At 44.5% G+C, this 24,207-nt stretch overlaps 1 protein-coding gene across 1 annotated transcript; it reads left to right on the forward strand.

Annotated features, from left to right (window-relative positions):
- Window positions 1–5,200: 5,200 nt before the first annotated feature.
- Window positions 5,201–23,824, forward strand: THEMIS2 (thymocyte selection associated family member 2). Its single transcript, XM_083455363.1, has 6 exons — window positions 5,201–5,357; window positions 11,831–11,971; window positions 15,706–15,936; window positions 19,161–20,191; window positions 21,765–21,936; window positions 23,440–23,824. Exons 1-6 carry the CDS (start codon window positions 5,264–5,266, stop codon window positions 23,535–23,537), a joined length of 1,767 nt encoding a protein of 588 aa, XP_083311489.1. The 5' UTR covers window positions 5,201–5,263; the 3' UTR covers window positions 23,538–23,824.
- The last annotated feature ends 383 nt before the right edge of the window (window positions 23,825–24,207 follow it).

The following is a 24,207-nucleotide window of genomic DNA, read 5'->3' on the forward strand; positions in this document are numbered from 1 at the left end:
CCCAAAGCATGCTGTTCCAAACATGTGCTTGCAGAAGAAGTCCTTTCTCATGTTGCCATCCATCTGACCTTGAAAGGAGAGGGGTACCCAGATCAGGTCCACCAGCCAGGATCAAAATTGGAAGCAAGCAACCTGTGGCCACCCAGATGTCGGGCTCCCATCAGGTCCAGCCAGCATAACCAGTGGTCAGGGATGATGGGAGTTGGGAGTCCAGACGCATCTGGAGGACAACAGTTTCCCTTCCCCTGATCTAAGTAAGCAGGCAGGTTCATAGAATACAATATATGAATACAGTTGGACCCAGGATGTTTAAACACTTCATGGATCAAACCCAGCACTTTGAAGTGCATCCAGAAACATACTGAAAACCTGTATAGCTCTTTCCGCACAAGCAGAGCATGTTCATTCTGGCAAATTCCAGTTAGCATGGTGAACTGCCATATTGTTGGGCTTGCATGGCTGATGTATCAGACGGCCCAGGTTCCTACTGGGGGTGTGTAGCTTCAATGGAAAAGAGAACCAGGAAACCCTGTTGTTGTTTTTATGAGAGTGGGCCTCTAGAAGCAGGCCGCTTTAATTCCCACTCATTCCTTAAAGAAACTTGACTCTTCCGGTTTGCTGCATTTTGGGCCACCATGGTTGCACCAAGGCCACTCTACATGCCTTGGAGGACTATACTCTATGACCACCAAAGTGCAGGAAACTGCAGGATGTTGGTGCGTTAAAAACTGGGTGGCAGGGTGAAATTAAGCAAGTGTGTGCAGCCTTTCCTACTATAGAGGGGCAATGGTGGGAACTCTTCATCTGTAGAATTTCAGCCTGTTATAAGGCTGTTGATGGTGCAGGGGGCAAATCTAGTACATTTTGTTTCCCAAGTAAAGAAGGGGTGCTCAGGTTATGCGGCTACATCACACCCTGCTGAAGGAGAGAGCCAGAGCTTCAGCCCCTATGGATAAAGGTCTGAAAACCACCTATTTTTTGAATTTTTCCAGCCCCTGGTCCTCCTTGCTTCCCCTCAGAAGCCTTAATCAAATGTAGAGTTTTCCCTCTCTGAAAATAAAGGTGCATAGTCAGGTTGCATATTTCATTATAAAGCCAAATGGGGTTGCAATCTTCTCTTTTTTACCTGGGAGTAAGCACCACTGAACTTGGTGCATAGAGTGATGCTGAAAACAAATTGGGGTGGGGTTTTTTTGGGAGGGGGGTTGTGATTGTGGTTAACCTGATTTAATGGGTGGCTGAGGGCTATTTATTTTTGTACTATATTTTGTTGTGCAAGTTTTTAATAGATTTCTACCCCCTACCCCTGCAAAAGAAATGATTCCTGATGTTTTATCAGGAACTGAAAGGTACTACCTCCTGACTGGTAAATTGAGAATCTTACAGGAAATTAAAGGAAAAAACCAGCACACACTTTGTATACAAACTATAGCATTTCAGAAAGATACCTTAATCTTACATCCTGCACTGCCTATGTATGCTCCTGTATTAATTGGGACTTCCAAGATGATGATGATAATAATAATAACAACAATTTTTTACATTTTTATACCACATCTTCTCCAAAGAATTCAAGATGGTGAACATGGTTCTCCTCCCCATTTTATCCTCACAACAACCTTGTGAAATAGGTTAGGCTGAGAGATAGTGAGTGGCCCAAGGTCACCCAGCGAGCTTCATGGTCGAGTTGGGGGGGGGGGCATGTCCAACACTCTAGCCGCTATAGTACACTGGTTCTTGATATATAGTGAAAGAAAACTGCTAGCACATCTGTAAAGCCAAGCAGGCTCCCGTACGTTAAGAATTCCCTGAATTGCAGGGGATTGAACTAAGACTATCCTTGGGTCCCTTCCAACTCCACAGTTCTATTACAGGGGTACCTCGGGTTAAGAACTTTATTTGTTCTGGACATCTGTTATTAACCTGGAACTGTTCTTAACCTGAGGTACCACTTTATCTAATGGGGCCTCCCGCTGCTGCTGCGCCACTGCACAATTTCTGTTCTCATCCTGAGGTAAAGTTCTTAACCCGAGGTACTATTTCTGGTTTAGCGGAGTCTGTAACCTGAAGCGTCTGTAACCCGAGGTACCACTGTATTCTAAGTTTTGTGGGGTCTTTAGAACTCTGGCCGTTGCATAAAGCACATTGGGCTGGTGTTGTGAATAAGTGCATTGAGCTTCCTAATTAACCCCTTTGGTGGTTGCAAATAAATGTGTTAGGCCACTGCTCTGTTCACCCTCCGTGTGGGCTGCCCAGTCCACAGGGGGGGCAATACTAGCCCCCAACCTATGGACGCCAGCAACCTACCCTATATCACTGCTTTAGGTAAAGGGACCCCTGACCGTTAGGTCCAGTCGCGGAATACTCTGGGGTTGCGGTGCTCATCTCGCTTTACTGGCCAAGGGAGCTGGTGTTTGTCTGCAGACAGCTTCCGGGTCATGTGGCCAGCATGACTAAGCCACTTCTGGCAAACCAGAGCAGTGCACAGAAATGCTGTTTACCTTCCCGCTGGAGCAGTACCTATTTATCTACCTGCACTGGTGTGCTTTCAAACTGCTAGGTTAGCAGGAGCAGGGACCGAGCAACGGGAGCTCACCCCTTTGCAGGGATTCGAACCGCCAACCTTCTGATTGGCAAGCCCTAGGCTCTGTGGTTTAGACCACAGCAAAATGATAGCCCCAAGTACCATGGATAGCCGGTCATACCACTGAACCTCTATCTTGTAACAAGGGTGACCAAAACAGACTCACTTTTTTTGTTTGTTTTAAAGCCATTATTGAGTTTACAAAGGTTAGTCATGAATGTGTGTGATTCTGCCTGGTGATGCATGAAAATAGGTGTGTTGGGGGGAGTGGAAAACAAGAGTTTCAGAAAGAAGATCTGAAAGTGTGTAAAGTGAGACTTCCAGGAAATAGATGTCAGTAGTCATCAGAGACTGGACTCTGGAGAAGAACAGGCTTCCCGTATGGTATGTAATGTAATGTAATCTAGCTACTTAGAAATTTAGAAACTGACTCACAGCCAGAAGCCATCAAAGCTGTGTCCAGCAAGATAAAAACGAGATAAAATACCCCCGGAAAAGTTCTAAAAACAATTGAAACCATTCATACAAACTCAAAAAACAATAAAACCATTTCTATAGATGTACAATTAATAAATTAATAAACGACTAGGCCGCGCTTCAGGGAATGCTTTCTTAAAACATTCTTTCTTCAAACATTTCCTCAGTAGGTTCCCTAAATGTTGTGTTGCTAGGATCCTGAAGAATTTTCAGCAGATAATTGATGTTGGGGGCCAAGGCATTGTCGGAATAGCATTTTCCACAAAGTTCTCTTTAAAAAATAAATGAATAAAAGAATGAAAGCGGAAGCTTCATCACTTTTTAAGAGGTTCATAGAGAAATTCTAACTATGCATTTGCATCAAATTTAGCTTTCATTTTCAACCAGGCTATTCTTTGAAAGAGAAACTGAAGCTGAAACTTTAAAAATTGCACATCAGTGGGGTTTTTTAAATCCACTCATTTTTTTTCCATTAAAAAACCACTCTGTGTATTGTTTCTCTATCCAACTTCCGTGGGAGTGTATCTATGAGATGATACTTGCTTGACTGCATATTGTACCAGTGTTGCTGTATATGTGTGCATACGTTTTGATTTTAAAGTTAAAGATTCCAACTGATTAATATTTCCTTCAGGTTAAGTATCCATTGTTCTGAACCTTCATATCACTTCATCCTCCAGGGAGTATTTGTTGTTTGAAAAGGTGCCTTGAGTGCATTTCTAAACATGACTTAGGTTGCATATGCACCATACATATAAAGCACATCTTCCCCCACCCCAGTGTAAGGGGGAGAAGCATTGTGGAGGGGGGAGAAGGCTTGGGGTGAGGGGGAATGACCTATAAAGGGAGGGGGTTGGTCATGTGTAGGAGGAAGCAGCCCCTAATAACTGTATATCAGCATAAAACCCTTGCTAGATGTGCAAAAGTTGGTTTGCAGCCAATGTGAACATAGGAAACTGCCTTATGTCAGGTCAAGGCATTGGGCCACCCAGATGAAGACTGTCTCCTCTATAGGGGTGGAATGATCCGTCAATTTCAGTTCTCTTAATTTCTAATTTTTATGAATGTTAAATTCAGTTCTCCACATTTCTGCAGCAATTAAAAAAAAACCTTCATGTAAATTCTCTAGCACGTTAGTGCAGATTTCTCCTGATCAACACATTTTTTTACCCAGTTTTGCAAGCAATTTCTCCTCCTAATAGATTGCATTCTTGTGTGTTACTCTCCACCACAGTATATACATTTGTATACATACTGTCCGCTAATAATATGCCTGTTTGTAAGCATTGGTTGGTTGGAAGAACTGCGTTGCAAAATTTGGATGGGTGTGGATTCTGAAAGGTGGCTGGCTGTGTTTCAGTTCTCTGGTTGTTTTTGTAAGGCATGAGTTTCATAGACCTGCCTTTAAAAGTGAACTGAATCAAACTTCTCCCCTATCCCTGCTCCTCTGTGGTTTTCCAAGGTCAGGCAGAAAAAGTCTTCCCCACCAGCTGCTACCTGATTCTTTTAACTGGAGATACCAGGGACTGAACCTTGAACTTTCTGCATCCAAAGCAGGCATGTCCTCTACCACTACATCATGATCCCTCCCTGAACCTGAGAACCTCCTTGTACATTTCCTGCAGGCCTGCTTCAAAAAGATGCAAAAGCACTCTTCTGCCACTTCCAACGGGGCGGTTTTGGTGGGTGCCATTCATTTAAAGCACACTTCTACAGTCATGGTTTCCCCCCCCAAAAATAATAATCCTGGGAACTTTGCAAAAGGTGCTAACCTCACAGGTCTACCATTTCCAGCACGCTTAACGAACAACAGTTCCCAGGATTCCTCATGACTGTTAACGTGATATAAGAGTGCTTTAACTGTAGGCTATGAACATGTCCCAAATCACCCAGGGACTGCATTATGATTTCCTGTCAAACTTGACTACGGTACTTTAAATGGCAATTTGGCCACCAGTAGGATAAGCTCAGGTGCATTTATGTGGTGCACTGTCACCACAATAAGCCACTACCTCTTGTCTGCGTTGCACTTCTTGTTAAGTGCCAAGCATTAAACCCAGTCTGGCGAAGGCTACCCCTTTAAGACAACCCTTAAAAGAGGAAGTGAAAATCACAGCTGAACATCCACAGACGCAGCACAGCTGTCCTGCAGAGCAGAAAATTCTCCCACACACTGCAGCAGCACTGCCTGCAAGAGCAGTTATGGATTCTGTTTCCTTCCACCAGTACATCTGCGATCTGGATCTTTGCTCCTTGCCTAGAGTGGTGAAGATCTGCTCTGGAGTCTACTTCCAAGGTGAGCATCACTGACTGCTTCTCTCTTTGCCGCCAGCAGATTCATCCTAAAGTTGGGAGGCGGGAGGTGAAGACAAGTAATGGAGCTTTTTGAGCATGCTGGTTGTAATTAAGACAAAGCTTGAGCTGCAATCTTAACCCAAAGCCAAGATTGGCCTGGGATGAGAGTCTTGTTCTTGGCAGGACAGCATAAGGCCAGCAAGCCCCTGGTGCCCCCCCCAACTTAGCCCTCCAAGTTCCAGTGCAAGTGTCCCTGGCTGCTTCCTCTCTGCCCAGACCTGCCCAAAGCTGTTACGATATGCCAGGATTGATTTGCGTAGCCATTGCGGGTGAGATGGCCAGTGTTCAGGGTTTGGGGAAGCAATGACTGTGTTGCTCACTGTGAAAGAGTTGTGCGTGAGGACTCCTTCCACAACTGTGTCTAAGTGGGGAAGTAGGAACAGGAGACGTCGCTGATCTCCCACCCAGCTTTTGGACTTGCCAAAGGTATCTGCTTGTCCACTATGGGAAATGGAAACCTCAGTTCTGATTGATCCAGTGTGATTGATCCAGTGAGAGCCAGTGTGGTGTAGTGGTTAAGAGCGGTAGTCTCGTAATCTGGTGAACCGGGTTCGCGTCTCCGCTCCTCCACATGCAGCTGCTGGGTGACCTTGGGCCAGTCACACTTCCTTGAAGTCTCTCAGCATCACTCACCTCACAGAGTGTTTGTTGTGGGGGAGGAAGGGAAAGGAGAATGTTAGCCGCTTTGAGACTCCTTAAAGGGAGTGAAAGGCGGGATATCAAATCCAAACTCTTCTTCTTCTTCTTCTTCTTCTTCATCCAAGTTCCTTGAAGAAGACATTGGCATGTTCCCCCCACCCCCCGTTCTTATCAACAAATTGACGGTATATGTCAATCAGTGGCTGTTAGCCAACAGCAGCAAAAGGGGACTGCCATGTTCAGGGAAAGTATACCTTGAAATGTTTGTTGCTGGCAAGCGGAAATGGGAGAGGGCTGTTGCTTTCATGTAGGCCTGTTTGTAGGCTTGCCAGAGGCATTTGGTTGGCCATTGTGAAGAACAGAATGGTGGACTAGGTCAACCTTTTTTCTGTCTTCTGAGGGCTCTTCTTACCTTCCTAAGTGACTTGAGCAAGGCTGTTCCTGGATGTGATCAGGAGCCATGGTGCAGCATTTAAGCAATTCATTTAACTTGGGAAGATGGAAGGTCAAGGTTAATTAATAGAGCTCCATTGCTAGCCCTATAGAACAGTGGTCCCCAAGTCTTTTCCTTCCACGGACCACTTGCCATGGGCTGGCTGGAGGCAGAGGAGGTGGTGGTGGGAGGCAGCAGCTGTGGGGAACCCCCAAGGGAAGTAGGCTCAGAGCCCAGGGATTGGTGGTGGGATGACGATGAGTGGTCAGAGGGAGAAGAGGGGAGACTGGGAGGAGGAGGAGGTGTTGGAAGCTGAAGAGGCAACAGGGTTCAGTGAGTGGGAAGAGGCTGTGGCAGAGAACAGTCCAGAATTGGAGGCAGAAGCAGAGGCTGGAGAGGAGGGGGGCCTAGGGGCAGCAATGAGTCAGGCTGGTTAAGAAGCTGGATCTTGAAGTGGCATGACTTGACTTGATTCAATTTGTTTTGTTTTATTTCTATGCCGCTTTTCATTCACATAAACTTCAAAGTGGCTTACAATGAATAACATAATAGAACATCACAAATACAACACAAATCATATAAAATAATTAACAAACCATCAGTAAAACCATTACCGTCTATAAAACACTATTAACAAAACAACTAAAAAAATAAGCTAAACAACACAATTACAGCATTCACAATGCACTACAGCATTCATAATATATAAAACAATATTAACATTAACAAAATAGCAACTAAAAAATAAGTTTTGTTGAATTCACACACCCACACTCTCCACTCCCATGACTAATAATCTTCCACTCTATTCAGTTTGTGAAAAGACATCTGCAGATAATGCTCCTAGGGTTGGTTGATGGGGCAAGGCAGGTGGAAAAACCCATTGCCCGATGGCCAGCACAAAGTCTTTCTCCTCCACATTTAAGGCTATATATGTATACTAGGTAGAAAAATGGTGTTAAGACACCAAAAGCATCCAATGAGCTTCTGCCTGAACATTGCATTCTGATGCCACAATTTGGGAAGAGGAGAATGAGCAACCTTTTTAAAAGATATATGTAATGATAATCATCTTAGCCTCAAAGTTTTATTGGAGTAAATTTGGAAAGTAAAATAAAACATTAAGAGATGGCTAAGATGGTGTTAAGATACTGTTTTGACGGAATACTATTTTGCTATTTTGCTATTATGACCAATGTTGTTAAGACACCTTTATAATTCACACAGTTTTGAAAAATGGAAGTTTCTGTGTCACAACAATCACGTGTGCAATTACATCAGTGTTTTGGAGAAAGTAAGAAAAATAAAAGTTTGAAGAAAGAAACCTGTTTTCAGCAAATATGTGTGAGTCTAGAGTGCGTGGGGATTCTAAGTGTATCTTAGATTTGATTTTATTTTTAAATGGTGTGCGTTTGTGGCATGCATGCTATTTGAAACTGCTGCTCAGGGTTCCTCTTTATTGTTTCCTGCTGACTTGTTTACTTCGCCCGCTTTTTTATCAGAGCCTTTATCTGATCCTCCAGACCTTTGCGCTGAATGTGGATAGGGCTAAAGCAGAGATTGCCCATGATTGCCTTCCTGATGTTGCTGGACTACAACTCCCATCATCCCAGACCACTGGCCATGCTGGTTGTGGATGATGGGAGCTGCAGTCCAACAATCTCTCTGGAGGGCACTTCTTTGACTATCCCTGGTCTAAAGTTGTATTCACCTGTGGAGACATTGAGAGAAGGGCTTTGCTTTCTCACTTCATTCTCTCACACATTGATCCAGCCAGGGCTCCTGTGTTGTCTCCTGTACTGAATCCTGTTTTATTTGTATGGGTGGGTAAATCTGTCAATTTTGGTTTCCCTCAGTTCTCTCTCTCTCTCTCTCTCTCTCTCTCTCTTCATTTTTAAGTTCAGTCCTTCAAAGATCCAAATTGGTTTGAGATTTCACTTATTTAAGTCCTTATGAAAATTCATCAGCATTTTAGTGTGAATTTCTCCTATTATACACGATAGTATGTCACTTTGCCCAATACAGTGGTACCTCGGGTTACATACACTTCAGGTTACATACGCTTCAGGTTACAGACTCTGCTAACGCAGAAATAGTGCTTCAGGTTAAGAACTTTGCTTCAGGATGAGAACAGAAATTGTGCAGCAGCGGCACAGCGGCAGCGGGAGGCCACATTAGCTAAAGTGGTACCTCAGGTTAAGAACAGTTTCAGTTTAAGAACGGATCTCCAGAAGGAGTTAAGTTCTTAACCTGAGGTACCACTGTATGCACATTTTTGCAAAGCAATTTCTCCTTATATAATGCATTTTTGGATGTAATCATCACTAATATGCACACTTCACCCCTATGCTGCCCTGTGAGACCTCTTCTGGAAAAAAAAAGCCTAAGGAGTAAAACCTACTGAAATCCAAAATGGAGTCCCTAAGATGGCTGGATGGCATCTGTCTGCCTCCTTCCAGCAACTCCTGCAGCCAAGTTGGTGCCACATCAGCAAGGCTGAGGGGGGTGGGTCATGTTGTCGAGGCAGCCCAGGACCTCCATATACACTGCCCAGGTGTGTGCCTTGCAGAGTTCACTTTGGATCTGCTAATGCAACAAAAACAAAGTGAGAGGCAGACATTACTGGGCTCTACAGCCACAGCAAGCACTGTGATTCTCCACTGATTTGACTTTGCCCCTGGAGGCAACACTCCATTGTATTTCGAGACAGATTCTAACAACAACCCATATGCATTTTTGCAAACATTACACGACTGAAGAACTTCATTCTGTGAAGTATGAATTTTGAAAAGGGCGGTTTCAGTTTGTGTATTGTTTCGGACACTGCAAATTTGGTAGTATGCATTTCAGATTATTTCTCCCCCATCCCTAATTACATTGGGCTTTTTCTTTCTTTGGCCTGAGCATGGAAGCTATTGAGGGAAACTATAAAGCAGAAGGGCGAAACTACACATATTGCGTCAGAGGAGTTGAAAAGTAGGAACTGGTGATGTTACTGGGAAGACAAAATAGATTGGGTATGTGAAATCAGGAAGTTCTTATGACAGATTGCAGAGCCTTGGGTTAAAGGAGGGCAAAGCTAAGCAGAAGCCTTCAGAGTAGCTTGTGTGGGGGTGGGAACAGCAGAGGACTGGTTTATTTCAGGCCGGGTGGGCTTCCCCTTTCTCTCCCCTACTAAACAGACAGCAGAAAGTGGCATAGAGTTATGTGCATTGATGAATGCTCAGAATAGAGAATACTAACTTGAGGATGGCATGTATACAAATGAGGAGCATGCAAATTGGAAAAAAGGCTAAAGGCATCATAAAGAACTTGGAGGGTTATTTTTTTAAAAAAACAAGCAGTATACAAATTTTATGAAATAAAGAGAGAGAGAGAGAGAGAGAGAGAGAGAGAGAGAGAGAGAGAGATGTGAATTAAGATTTAACATCTGCAAATGACTCAGATTTCATTGGTCTCATGCAGGGGTCAGCAAACTTTTTCAGCAGGGGGCCGGTCCACTGTCCCTCAGACCTTGTGGGGGTCCGGACTATTTGGGGGGGGGGGGAATGAACGAATTCCTGTGCCCCACAAAGAACCCAGAGATGTATTTTAAATAAAAGTACACATTCTACTCATGTAAAAACACGCTGATTCCCGGACCGTCCGCAGGCCGGATTGAGAAGTGCCTTAGTTTGCCTACCCATGGTCTCACACTTTCAGGGTTCATTTCCATAGTACTGAGCTAGGGAAGTCTTCTTCAAAGCGATGGGGCCCGTGATTGGTGGCTGGGAAAAAGGATATTGAGCAAAATGGGGTTAGATGGGGCAAGTAAGAATGGAAAAAAAGAGATGTGAGAAAGAGTGGGAAGGTGTTGTGCTGGCTTTAGTCACTTGATTCTGGTCTGTTAGGGCAAGGGAGCACTGGCCTGAGTCATCACCCACCTGTGTGGCTTTTTAATTCCATCGAGCAGTGGCGTAGCGTGGGGGGTGCAGGGGGGGCCGGCCGCAACATGTGGGGGGGCCCGCTCGCACTCGCAGCTCTCTGCCCCTACCTGGCTCACTCACTCTGGGGGGCACAAATTACTTGCCTTGCCCCGGGTGCTGACAACCCACGCTACACCACTGCCATCCAGTACTGAATCCTGAGGCTGGCTCTGAGTCAGACACACACCTGTGCCTTCCCTTCCCTCATTTGGATTCTGCATGCACTTGATGGAGCAGATGTAGGCTACCTCTTTTCCAAGGGGCATTAAAAAGAGGAACAAAGAATGCTCTATGAACAGATTCCCCCCCCCCCCCAAACAGGTGAAAGGAACCTGTAAGGAAAAATTGCATTGCGTCTCCTGCCTAGAGCGGCTGTGTGCCCTGCTTTACAGAGGACAGTCCTCAATTCAAAGGAGTCCTTTATTGAAAGGCTATTATAATAATAATCTGATCTTATAATAATAACACTTAGTATTTGTAGAATGCTTTTCATTATTTTTTAAAATCTTTACAGCATCCCTGGAAGGTAGGACAATACTGCTATTCCCAACATTAGAGAAAAGAGAGGGGGCTCCTAAAACTGAGAGACAGCAGCTCTTCAAAGTCCCTCCCTGGATTTGAACTAACAGGACCACAGCTCTGGTCCTACACTCTACCCACTAGACCATATTGTCTTTTATAATTAATAAATAACTAAATAAATAAAAAGAATAATAATGTTTTTAAAGTAATTTTTAAAAACATTATTATTCTCACTATTTATTTATTTATTATAAATTACCGTATTTTTTGCTCTATAAGACTCACTTTTTCCCTCCTAAAAAGTAAGGGGAAATGTGTGTGCGTCTTATGGAGCGAATGCAGGCTGCGCAGCTATCCCAGAAGCCAGAACAACAAGAGGGATTGCTGCTTTCACTGCGCAGCGATCACTCTTGCTGTTCTGGCTTCTGAGATTCAGAATATTTTTTTTCTTGTTTTCCTCCTCCAAAAACTAGGTGCGTCTTGTGGTCTGGTGCGTCTTATAGAGCGAAAAATACGGTACTTTAATAGTGGCTGAATTTTTGAGTGCTGTCCATGTAGAAAGACTAGGCCATTATAAAGAGATTTAGTGGTTCTTAATTGATCAGTGATGTGGTAGTGCTGTATTGTATTAGCTATGCAAATTGGTTTCCTCTGGAGTTAAAGATCTGACTGGGACGAAACTTGTTATGCTGAGCTCGTATTTTGCACAATTTGTATACGGTGTCTGTTTGATAATGTGTGGCTTGCTATGCCTAATAAAGGATATTTGATGATGTTTTTACCGTATTGTCTTTTTAACCACCTTGCTAGCAGTTTGTCTTCCTGTATACTAACTAAGACCTCCACTTTCTCCAGGATCTGTTTATGAAGTCTCTGGCAATGAATGCTGCTTATCAACAGGAGATCTGATGAAAATTATTGATGTTCAGCTGCAGAACATCTCCTGCAAGAATGTGGAGAATGGGCACATATATGAGCTGCCGCTGGATTTTAAAGGTATGTGCATTGTTTGCTTGTTCAATTAAATTTGTACTCTGTCCTTCAGCTGAAGGGTCCCATGCTCTCGAGGCAGTTTACAATACAAAAAAGTGTCCTCTGCCCTTTTTAGTAGTACCCACAGTGGAATTTTCACAGATCGCCTCCTGCACACTGAGATGAAAATATCTCCAATGTGGGTCTAGCACCTTCCTGCATGACTGGGGTGTGGATTTTTTATGTTTATTTTTACAGTGGACTTCCGTGTGGAACACACAACCGGTGAGCCACTTCTGCTTCCTGTCTCACCTTATAACATAACAACATAACATAACATAACATAACATAACATAACATAACAACATAACATAACATAACATAACATAACATAACATAACATAACATAACATAACATAACATAAAACATAACATAACATAACATAACATAACATAACATAACATAACAACAACAACATAACAACAACATAACATATATGACATCATAAATAATGTCAGGTGCTTTGGGCAGGTAGGCATGGTTTGGCATTGGCATTTTGCTTAGTTAGTTATAACAGCATTTATAAACCCACCCTCTTGTAGAATACTGAGGCTGTGTACAGCAATACAAAAACACCTTTCAAAAGCATTAAAAGCAGTATGAAAATTTGTGAAAATGACTGGCTACTCAAGAAAATCTTAAACAAGGGCATAGTCCTGTCAGCAGGAAAAATGAGTTTTCAAGAGACGCCTCGAAGACTAAGGCAAGGATAGAAATTTAGTGACTCAGAAGGAAGGCACATATTAAGAGAACAGACACCAGGAAGTGGCTTAGCAGAAATAGTATCGAGGCAGAGAAGAGGGACATGAGACTAGTGACACCAAATTCCCGACTTCTGGTTAAGACAAGCTGCGGCTGTATAATGTGGGCAGCAGCTGCCATCGCTACTCTGGATGACCTCAGTGGATTTATATCCCAGCCAGATGGGCGGGATATAAATGTTAAAAAAGTATTATTATTATTTTATTAATTTTATGGGTGGCCAGTGCAGATGTCTGAGGGACGCGGGTGGCGCTGTGGGTTAAAGCCTCAGTGCCTAGGGCTTGCCGATCGAAAGGTCGGCGGTTCGAATCCCCGCGGCGGGGTGCGCTCCCGCTGTTCGGTCCCAGCGCCTGCCAACCTAGCAGTTCGAAAGCACTCTCGGGTGCAAGTAGATAAATAGGGACCGCTTACCAGCAGGAAGGTAAACGGCGTTCCATGTGCGGCTCTGGCTCGCCAGAGCAGCGATGTCACGCTGGCCACGTGACCCGGAAGTGTCTCCGGACAGCGCTGGCCCCCGGCCTCTTTGAGTGAGATGGGCGCACAACCCTAGAGTCTGTCAAGACTGGCCCGTACGGGCAGGGGTACCTTTACCTTTACCTTTTAGTGCAGATGTCTTAGCAGAGGTGTTGCATGCTCTCAGTCATCTGCCGTGATCTAGCTGTTGCACTCTGCCATACATTGGGCTGTAGTTCAGCTGTAAAGCATGGGCTTTGCATTCAGGCCCCAGTTTTCATCCCTGGCATCTCCAGGCCAAAGGACCGGGACTTCTGGCGCCATTAACTCTCTTCTCTTCAAACTTCACAATATGAATCACATGAGCCCTCTTGTAGAGCAAGGAAACAGAAGAGCCTGGCGATTTTTCTCTCGGGAGTGAATATGTCATCTGCAAGAGCAGGATTTGCTAGGTGTTTAGAAGACAAGGCAGGACCTGGCACACAATCACTTTGTTAGGTAGACCAGGCTCAGACTGTGTATACACACCGTACATTTAAAGCAAATAATATTGGGAGCTGTTGAGGGTGCTGGGACCAGGAGTAACTACAATTCCCACGATTCTCTGGAGGAAGCAATGTACTTTAAATGTACACTGGGTCCCTCCTGATGCCCTGTGCATTCAGTATTCAATGTGATGTACTTGCACAGAGTTTATACTGTGTATTCAGTATTCAATGTGATGTACTTGCACAGAGTTTATACTTGGACACGGGTGCCGACACGCCCTACTTCCACTGGTGAGAGGCACTATTTAGTGGGCTGTTGCTGGGGCCTGACACCCACCCACCCCTCCAAGTTTATTTTCTTAACCCTCTGTTTTGTGCAGGTTCAATATATCAGAAAACCTGTTCCCCAAAAATAACTGTTTCTCACTCACAGGTAAACAAATAGCTGCAGTCATGCCCACAAGGGACTGGTTTCTAGAACTGAGGGAGGGTGGGCTACTAGTGGGAACAGGCACAACAAAGAAGAAGTAATAGTTTATGCAAGTCTGGTTTGTCAGAAAACTTGTACCCCATTAAAAAATTGGTCTACCTGCATGCATGGCCACAATGGACATTAGGATCCTGGAATAGGGAGGGTGAAGAAGTACGGTACTAACTGTGGGAAAGAGACCAAAACACAGTGTGCAAATGCATCCCATCAAGTACCAGCCACAGGTGTGAATGGGAAACACTGAGATTTGAATTCAACCGAAAGTGCTTGTGTGTGTGGATGATGGTGCACAAAAGCCCATGTGGTGCACAAAAGCCCGGCGTGTACACAGCTCTTGCCTTGTATTTTATTGCTTTAGAAATAGCTTGTAATGAAAGTTGGCATGTATAGAGCTGTCATATGTTTTGCTTTACACGGAACAGTGCCAGGAACAGGTGGGGCAGGACTCTCCTCCGCCATCGCTGCTGCTTACCTTCAGAAGACATCTGAAGGCAGCCCTGTTTAGGGAAGCTTTTAATGTTTAACACGCCACTGTATTTTAACATTTTGTTGGTAGCTGCCCAGAGTGGCTGGGAAAACCCAGCCAGATGGGCGGGGTATAAATAATGAATTATTATTATTATTATTATTATTATTATTATTATTATTATTTACTATTACCTAATGTGGCAAGGCAATGGTGAGGTCAGGGCAGTGCAGCCCATCAACGGAAGCACCTGACTGGCTCTGCTGCTGCACCAGCCCTGCCTGCAACCTCGCCACTGCCCTGCCCCACCCAGGTAACCTGGTGTCAGGCAGGCGGCCACAACTCATCACACTGGCCATTCCTCTCTTTGAAGGGCTGTTCAGTCCAAGTCTAGTTTAAAGATCAAGAGCCCTATGAAGAGAGAGCAGCAGACTTGGAGTTGCCCATAGTCAGACTGAGCAGTCGCCTGAGCCACCTGGTCTTTCCTGCTTTGGTGAGATTGTACTGTATTCCTATTAAAGCAATTATTATTATTATTATTATTATTAATTTATTTATACCCCGCCCATCTGGCTGGGCTTCCCCAGCCACTCTGGGCGGCTTCCAAAAAAAATATTTAAAAACTATAATACATCAAACATTAAAAGCTTCCCTAAACAGGGCTGCCTTCAGATGTCTTCTAAAAGTCTGGTAGTTGTTGTTCTCTTTGACATCTGGTGGGAGGGCGTTCCACAGGGAAGGCGCCACTACCGAGAAGGCCCTCTGCCTGGTTCCCTGTAACTTGGCTTCTCGCAGTGAGGGAACCGCCAGAAGGCCCTCGGTACTGGACCTCAGTGTCTGGGTAGACCGATGGGGGTGGAGACGCTCCTTCAGGTAGGAATTACTTATAATTTGGCATCTGTGCATATAAATTAGCACATGAAGTTGCTATGCAAATCGGTGTCCTCTCCACCACCACCACCCTGGCAATTTGCAGGTGGACCCTCTCAGGATATAGCCACTTAAAATAACAACTCTAATTTTGCATACCCCACCCAGGTCTTTTTCAGCCCAGTTCAGAACTGCCACGTGGAGCACAGAGGAAATCTTTCTCTCGGGACTCTCCCTTCCGCAAAGACAAGTTTTTGGATTGCCAAAAGCCACAGCGCTACACGATCCAGGAGGTCCTGCGGTCAGCAGTCTTGCGGCGGAAGAGGCTAACCTGCCCGGAAATTGGCAAGAGTGAGGTCCAGCTCTACCCAACGTATAAAGTGAAAGCGATAATGCATTGTAAGTATAGACTGAGCTGCGGCTTCCTCCAGGCTGGGAAGGCGTGGTGGAGGGAAGAGTGTGATTTGGTTTGCCTTTGCAAGGCAAGGTGCATGTGTACACATCTGCCAAAATGTCTGCTTGGGGAACATACCTTCCTGATAGAGCATCTTCTTTGCACACAGGTTCAGAGCCCGATATCTCCCTGCTTAAAGAATCTGATATCAGGCGATGGGAAAGCCCATGCCGTTTAGGGGGTTACAAAAATGGTAGCTGTGTGAAATCCAATTCAGTTCCACTCTGAAAAGCAAACCTATCTAACTGGCCCTCTCTGAAGAAATAGGCGAACTGAAGCACAACCATCCTTCAAAATTCACAAGGCTCCAAATTTTGCTGTGCAGCTCTCTAGCCAAGTAAATGTATACAAAAATTTATTTTCTGTATTTTTTGCTGTATAAGACTCACTTTTTCCCTCCTAAAAAGTAAGGGGGAATGTGTGTGCGTCTTATGGAGCGAATGCAGGCTGCGCAGCTATCCCAGAAGCCAGAACAGCAAGAGGGATTGCTGGTTTCACTGCGCAGCGATCCCTCTTGCTGTTCTGGCTTCCGAGATTCAGAATATTTTTTTCCTTATTTTCCTTCTCCAAAAACTAGGTGCGTCTTGTGGTCTGGTGCGTCTTATAGAGCGAAAAATACGGTACTAGGGCAAAGTTTGCAGAAAAATTTGTAGACGAGTGAAAAGCACATAAAAATGCATTATTTTGGGGAAAACTGTTTAGCAAAAATGCGTATATTAGGCAAAAGTGAATACAAATGTGTATATTAGGAGAAAATCGCACTACAATGCTGATAAATTTCCATGAGGACTCTTTAAAAAGAAATCAAAAGTTGATGTGGCAATAGGAAAAGCAGACCTTAACACTACCGAAATTAGAAAGAGAAATCAAGAGGCAGATTTGCCGTTCTTGCCACCAATGCTGAAGAATTTTGGTGCATGTGGCGAGTTCTACAAAGACAGAGAGATACAGAGATGGTTTCCATATTTATACCATTTGCAGATCCATCCGAGTACAGCCATAGCAGCAGGTGATGGGATTCCCCTGTAGACTCTGGAATGCCGCTGATAATGAGTCTTCGCTTCTATGAGTCTATGTCACAGGAAGTTTCCTTATCCCGAATCAGGCCATTGATTCATCTAGCTCAGTACTGTCTACACTGACTGGTAGCAGCTCTCCAGGATTTCAGGCAGGAGATGCCAGGGACTGAAGTCGAGAGACATTCTGCATGCAAAGCAGATGCTCTTCGGTGATCTAAGGTCCTCTACTGCCTGTTTCATGGTACAGTGGTACCTTGGTTCTCAAACATAATCCGTTCCGGAAGTCCGTTCCAAAACCAAAGTGTTCCAAAACCAAGGCGCACTTTCCCATAGAAAGTAATGCAAAATGGATTAATCCATTCCAGACTTTTAAAAACAACCCCTAAAACAGCAATTTAACATGAATTTTACTATGTAATGAGACCATTGATCTATAAAATGAAAGCAATAAACTATGTACTGCAGTCACACAATCAATCAGTAGCTGAACTGGGTTCCACACAGTCACAAAAACAAAACGAAAAGAGCCACAGAGACAAAAAATGCAAAATAAATAGCAGAAACAGACAGACCTCAGTGCAATATTCAAAACGGAAGAGTGGCACTCATATTGGAAGCATAACACTCAAAATGGAGCACATTCAGCTTCCGAAAAATGTTTGCAAACCAAAACACTTACTTCCAGGTTTGCAGTGTTTGGGTTCCAAGTTGTTTGAATACCAAGGCGTTTGAGAACCAGGTACCACTGTACTGTTTTATTATATTTATTGACAGTTGTGTGATTTAAATTTATTGTCCTTATGCTGGGCTTTTGAATTGAATGGCAGTAGTAAATAAAATGCAAAGCACTAGCAATATCATTCCTTCTCTTTTCAATATTCAAACTGTGTCATTGGTTATACAGCCAATATACAATGCACAAGGGAGGTGTTATCAGTGTGCTTGGAGAACCCCAATGTTTGCAGATCTACAAAAAATACATTAAATTATTTGTTATATTGAATTCATAGGGTATTTCAACTACCCGAAGTAGTTTCAAGCTGCAGAAATGCTTAATTTTTTAAAGGCTGGGGATGATTGAGCAGCATAAGGATTATTTGCCTGTGCAACTGAAACCCCTTCTATACCCCCTAAATCTGTTCTGGGGATTCCCCAACACACTGGAACATATTTGGGAGAAGAGAGGGGAAGTGCCACTACACTAGCAGAAATTGTTGCGCTCATGGCACATGGCAGAATACTGCCCAGTTTTCATGCCTCATCCTTTTAAAATAGAAGCCTGCGTGGTGCAAGGGAAGGGCTTTTGCCCATACAAAGCTCCTCCTGCTTCTGAAAGTGCTATTTGGCACAGGAAGTATGAAATCAAAACAGGGTTGGCAAACTGTGGCCCTCCAGATCTTGCTGGAATACAACTCCCATCAGCCCCAGCCAGCATGGCCAAGGGTCAAAGATGATGGGAGCTGTGGTCCGGCAACATCTGACCAGTTGCACAGGTTCTCCAGTCCTGAGTTAACACTGCAGCCAGACGGTGGAACTGATTTCTTGCAATTTCTTGTGGCACTGCTAAGCCACCCTTGCCAGAAAAGGATTTGGTTTTTCCCTCGAAGGCACCACACTGGTGCCACTCTTTCCCCTTCCCTGCCCCCAATCCTTCACTTACATATTACCTCTTTGTGTTTTATTTTGCCCTTCACAACTGACTAAAACCTTACATTAGTAACACATTTTTTAAAAAAATAACATACTATTGAAACACACAAGAGGCACAGGTAAGACAATAAATGCCAGGGGAGAAAGCAGCGAAACAAGGAACTCAATATAACAGGAAACTGGGCAAAGGGGGACAGCATGAAACATCATTAAATAATTTATTATTATTATTATTATTATTATTATTATTATTATTATTATTATTAATACCCCCAGCCAAGGCCGGGCTCAGGGCGGCTAACAACCAATAATAAAAACAAGCTGAATGAATACAACTTAAAAACAAGATTAAAATACAACATTAAAACATTAAAATGCAGCCTCATCACAGGAGGAGAAAGGAAAAAAGAAATGAGGGGGAGGGAATAAAATTGACTCCAAGCCAAAGGCCAGAATCTTTCCCAGGGCTCTTAATGACCATGTGGTGCTTATTTCTCCAGTTCGAAACGACGTTGTGCAAATCAACTCTACCCTGGATGTAGAGGTGGTCGACGTCACCAAGGAGTCGCGGCACATCCACTTTATTAAGCCGCTGATGCTCAGCGAGGTTCTGGCAATGGAGGAAGCCCTGCCGGCGGAGGCAGAAATCCTTGAGGCCCCAGAGAGCCTGCCAGTTTTCCAGAGCGACCGGTTCTCCCACCTACAGAAGGGCTGCCGGATTCACATCCACAGCAAGTCCTCGGCATGGAGGGTCCTGGCCTCGTCTCGCAAAGGCAAGACCCGAACCTGCTACTTCCTCCTCTCCAGCAGCTACGAAGGCCGCTTTCGCCGATGCCCACGCAGATTTAGCTGCACTTCGGAGCTGGCCCTCAGTTTAGCCACAGCCAAGAAGCTGCAGGTCGTTGTCACCAAGGACTGTGAGAGCAGCGAAGGGGAATTTCCTTTGTTCAGTGTAGGAGACCGGCTAGAGGTGCTGTGGGTCACGAAAGCCAAGAAGCCTTCAGCCACGGACATGCTTGTGTGCTGCAGGGACAATGGAGATGAGGACAGAGAGCAAATCCATGTGCCCCTGTTCTTGGAAGCTGGTTTTGTAGAGGATGTCCGTGACAGCCGGAAATATACCATCTCTGAGGCAGTGGAGCACCTGCAGCTGCCCTGTGAGGTCAAAGTGCTTAGCACTGACTGTGCCTCTGATCCTCTAGGCTGCTCCTCTGTCCTGACCCTGGAGACCAGGATCGACTTGCAGTTTCTCACCATCAGCCTGGCTAAGGAGCCGGCTCTCACCTTTGACATTCCTCCACAGTGGTTGGACATGTCTCTCTTCTTCACTGGAGGGCCAGCAAAGGCCACCCCTCCCACTTGCAGTCCGGCGGTGGAAGAGTTGACAGAGGCCTTTTATTATCGTTTGCTAAAGTTACTGCCCAGCAATGCATCAGCACCTCCGAGACCTCCAAAGCGAAAGGACTCCGGGTGCAACGTGGACCTCAGAAAGGCCAAAGGAGGAGAGAATAATGCAGCAGAAACATCTAAGGTAATAAGGAATGCGGGAGAATTAGAGAAATACAGCAGGGGCAGGATGTGCAAGACTGAATCAATTAGAAATGCAAATATTTGCAAGACTGAATCAATTAGAAATGCAAATGCTTTAGAAAGGTGGCCCATTTCATGACTTTGATGCACGAGTTGAATGAATGATTAATTCCTAACAACACAAGATGCTGACTTTGCATGCATGGATCTAATCACAATGGTGCTCACCCCCTGCCACCCACTGATTTGTTAATTGGGCATGGATATCATTTTTCCAGTGAATTAAAGAAGAAAGAAAAGGAATGTTAGTACAACATTGGCCATGCAGGTCAGAGTTGCCAACTTGACAAAGTAAGATGAAATGTTTGTGTTATTTATCTCAGCTGTTGAGGGGATAGCTGAGTAGACAGAAGGTGGCAAGCAAGAGCACCACCTGGTTAAGACTTAGAATAATGGAATCATACAATCATAGAACCATAGAGTTGGATGGGACAAAGAGGATAATCTAGTCCAACCCCCTCACAATGCAGGAATCTCAACTAAAGCATTAATGACAATGTTCACCCAATCTCTGCTTAAAAACCTCCAAGGAAGGAGAGTCCACAACCTCTCAAGGGAGACTGTTCCACTGTCTTAACAGTGTTTACACTCAGAAAGTTTTTTCTGACTTTCTGACAGTCAGAGGAGGGTAGATGACCATGGCCCCACTCAACACAATAAACAGGAATGGTCCAACAACAGTTACGCAAAGTAATTTCAACCCCCCTAAGACCATTTGAAATCCAGGAAGTAACACACATTACTATCTTAAGAATCCTCACCTGATAAGACCATTTAGTTAAGTGTAAAATTATCTAACTACACAGGACCACCGCCTTGCTCCGAGCCAGACACCCACTTCCCACTTTGGCACTCTAGGCAGGCAAGGTAAAGGTACCCCTGCCCGTATGGACCAGTCGTGTCCGACTCTAGGGTTGCGCGCTCATCTCGCTTAAGAGGCCGGGAGCCAGCGCTGTCCGAAGACACTTCCGGGTCACGTGGCCGGCGTGACGAAGCTGCAGCTGGCGTGACGAAGCTGCAGCTGGCGAGCCAGCACCAGCGCAGCACACGGAAACGCCGTTTACCTTCCCGCTATAAAGCGGTACCTATTTATCTACTTGCACTTAGGGGTGCTTTCGAACTGCTAGGTGGGCAGGAGCTGGGACCGAACGACAGGAGCTCACCCTGTTGCGGGGATTCGAACCGCCGACCTTACGATCAGCAAGTCCTAGGCGCTGAGGTTTTACCCACAGCGCCACCTGCGTAGGCAGGCACTTTGCACCAAATCCAGCTCTGGCCCCAACTATTAACACACTGCTAAAAGATTCTTCTTAGCCTGCTAGCCTCTGCTTATTTACTGTGCAGTAGATTATCCCACTGGCTTCTGAAGCAACCAGCTTAGTAATCAAATCATTAAGTTTCCTTCTTAAAATACAGAAGTTTAGGGCTGGGTTTAGACTGTTTGTTAAGCTGGTCTTAGCATCTTAAGATATAAATTCAGGGGGGAAAATACGTGTTCTGTTTTCCCGTACCAGTTACCTTCTGGCAAGTCAAGCAGCACATCTAGAGAGCCTGCAAAACTTCCCTTCTCTGGACCTAAGCAAACGGGCGCAAGTGGGAGTGTCCTGAACAATCTTAATGAGTACACCATGGAATGCGAACGTCAAAGATTCCAGGAGTGTTCTAAACCCGGGGAACAAACCACAGGTATAATTACTTTTTGCTTGTGACCAACTACAGCAGGGGTGGGGAACCTTGATCAGCCCAAGGGCCAAAGGAAAAAGTGGATGGAGCAATGAATACTTTGTAGAGTAAGCTAGTTTCTACACACATCCCTCTCTGTCCTCCATTCAGGAAAGCAAGGCATTTATCAGTTCAAGGGGACATTCCAGCCAAGCAAAAACACTCAAGGGCTCTGGCCTGGGTAGATTGCCCAGAGCCAGACAGTAAGGCTTAGAGGGCTGCATTTGGCCCCTGGGCCTGAGGTTCCCCAGCTCTGAATTACAGTGAAGGCACTGAACATATCAAACCAATCAAATTCTCCCTAGATCTCCCAAATCATTAGCTCAGTATTCTCTGGAAAGGGGAGCAAACAGGCTAAGTGGGAAAGGGACCATAACTCAAAAGAGCATATGCTCTTGTCAATCCCGGTCAGCTGCAGTTAAAAGATCACACAGCAGATGATGTGAAAGACCCTAGTCAGAATAGATGGATTGGGAGCACGGGGATGCAGTTTGCCGGACTAGCATAGGAGATGTCGGGAAAATGAGGATAAAAGTCCAAGAAGAGGCTGAATGCTAGTACTTTTAATGATAAATATCTTTGCAAGACTGAATCAATTAGAAATGCAAATGCTTTAGAAAGTGAACCTATGAAATCAGATTACTCCCAAGAAATTATGAAAAGGATGGACACACCTTAACAAGTAAACTGTTCCAATTGCACCTGTATTCAATAAGGGGAAACCTTGTGCATCAGAGATTAGAATGCAGTTTTAAATTATAATGTAGTTTAGCAGCAAGGAATCTTAGAAATTAATGGAATCAACAGTAGAGGTTTTCACCTGCAAGTCCCTGGATATCAACACTAGGACAACAGAAGAAGTAGATAAAAATGATTTGTATTAATTGCATGACTCCCTTCAGTGTATTGATGGTAGAGTACTGGACATAGCCTGAAAGAGACCTGGCTTCACATTATTGCTGAGGCCTCAGTGTTATAAAATGAGATAATTTACTTATGTTGACCTGGGCTGCTTGCAGGGAGTAGTAAATGCCTGCTGCAGGAATCTGACGGCCTAAGTTCATGCTGGGTGTACAGGTGTCAAACTCATTTTTTAAGGCTCATATGGCAAGTGATCCTTATATGCCTCTTTAAATCATGATCCAAGGTCCTGTGTTATATTTCCGGTCTGAACTGCCAACTAGCTAGGCTAGGCAAGACACAGCCATTTCTACAGTGGTGCCTCCTTTGTGAAAATCTCACCTGACTCATCAAACAATCCTATGCAGCAGGTCAATGTGTAGTTAATGCAGAACACTTGAGGATATAGAATAAATTGCCCTGCAATGACTTTTTTACATTTTCTTTTGCTGCCTTCAGTAAATTGTTGCTTGATTTGAAGTGTATTATTTTTATTTTTTATGCTACCTTTCAGAATGCGAAAGTACCATAGGATATAATAAATATTTTACATGAATTATTTTTCAGGCACAGCTTTCAGTGATGATTCGGATCATGACTACGAAGAAGTTAAAGAGGTTTATGAAATGACTTCCAAACTGCAAAGAGCTGTTATTAAACACTGATACACCTGTCTACAAAGCCACACTGCTAGGCTAGGTCTTTCATTCCCCACTTCCATGGTCAGAGCCCAGTTCAGGAATGAGGAGAATTCTGTATTTTTAAGCAAACAGATCCTGCACTTCCTGGACTAATACACCAATCAGAATGTAATACTGCACACTTCAATGAATTTATGGACCCTGAGCTCAAATACCTACTCAGATAATCATGTTCAGAGATTCTAGTTACAGGTAGGTAGCCATGTTGGTCTGCCGTAGTCGAAACAAAATTAAAAAAAATCTTTCCAGTAGCACCTTAGAGACCAACTAAGTTTGTTATTGGTATGAGCTTTCGTGTGCATTCGTGTTCAGAGGTTGATGTAGAAATGGGTTAATCATAGAATCACAGAGTTGGAAGAGACCACAAGGGCCATCGAGTCCAACCCCCTGCCAAGCAGGAAACACCATCAGAGCACTCCTGACATATGGTTGTCAAGCCTCTGCTTAAAGACCTCCAAAGAAGGAGACTCCACCACACTCCTTGGCAGCAAATTCCACTGTCGAACAGCTCTTACTGTCAGGAAGTTCTTCCTAATGTTTAGGTGGAATCTTCTTTCTTGTAGTTTGTATCCATTGCTCCGTGTCCGCTTCTCTGGAGCAGCAGAAAACAACCTTTCTCCCTCCTCTAGGTGAC

Source organism: Podarcis tiliguerta (genome assembly GCF_965153285.1).
Source record: "Podarcis tiliguerta genome assembly, chromosome: 8".
NCBI lineage: Eukaryota > Metazoa > Chordata > Lepidosauria > Squamata > Lacertidae > Podarcis > Podarcis tiliguerta.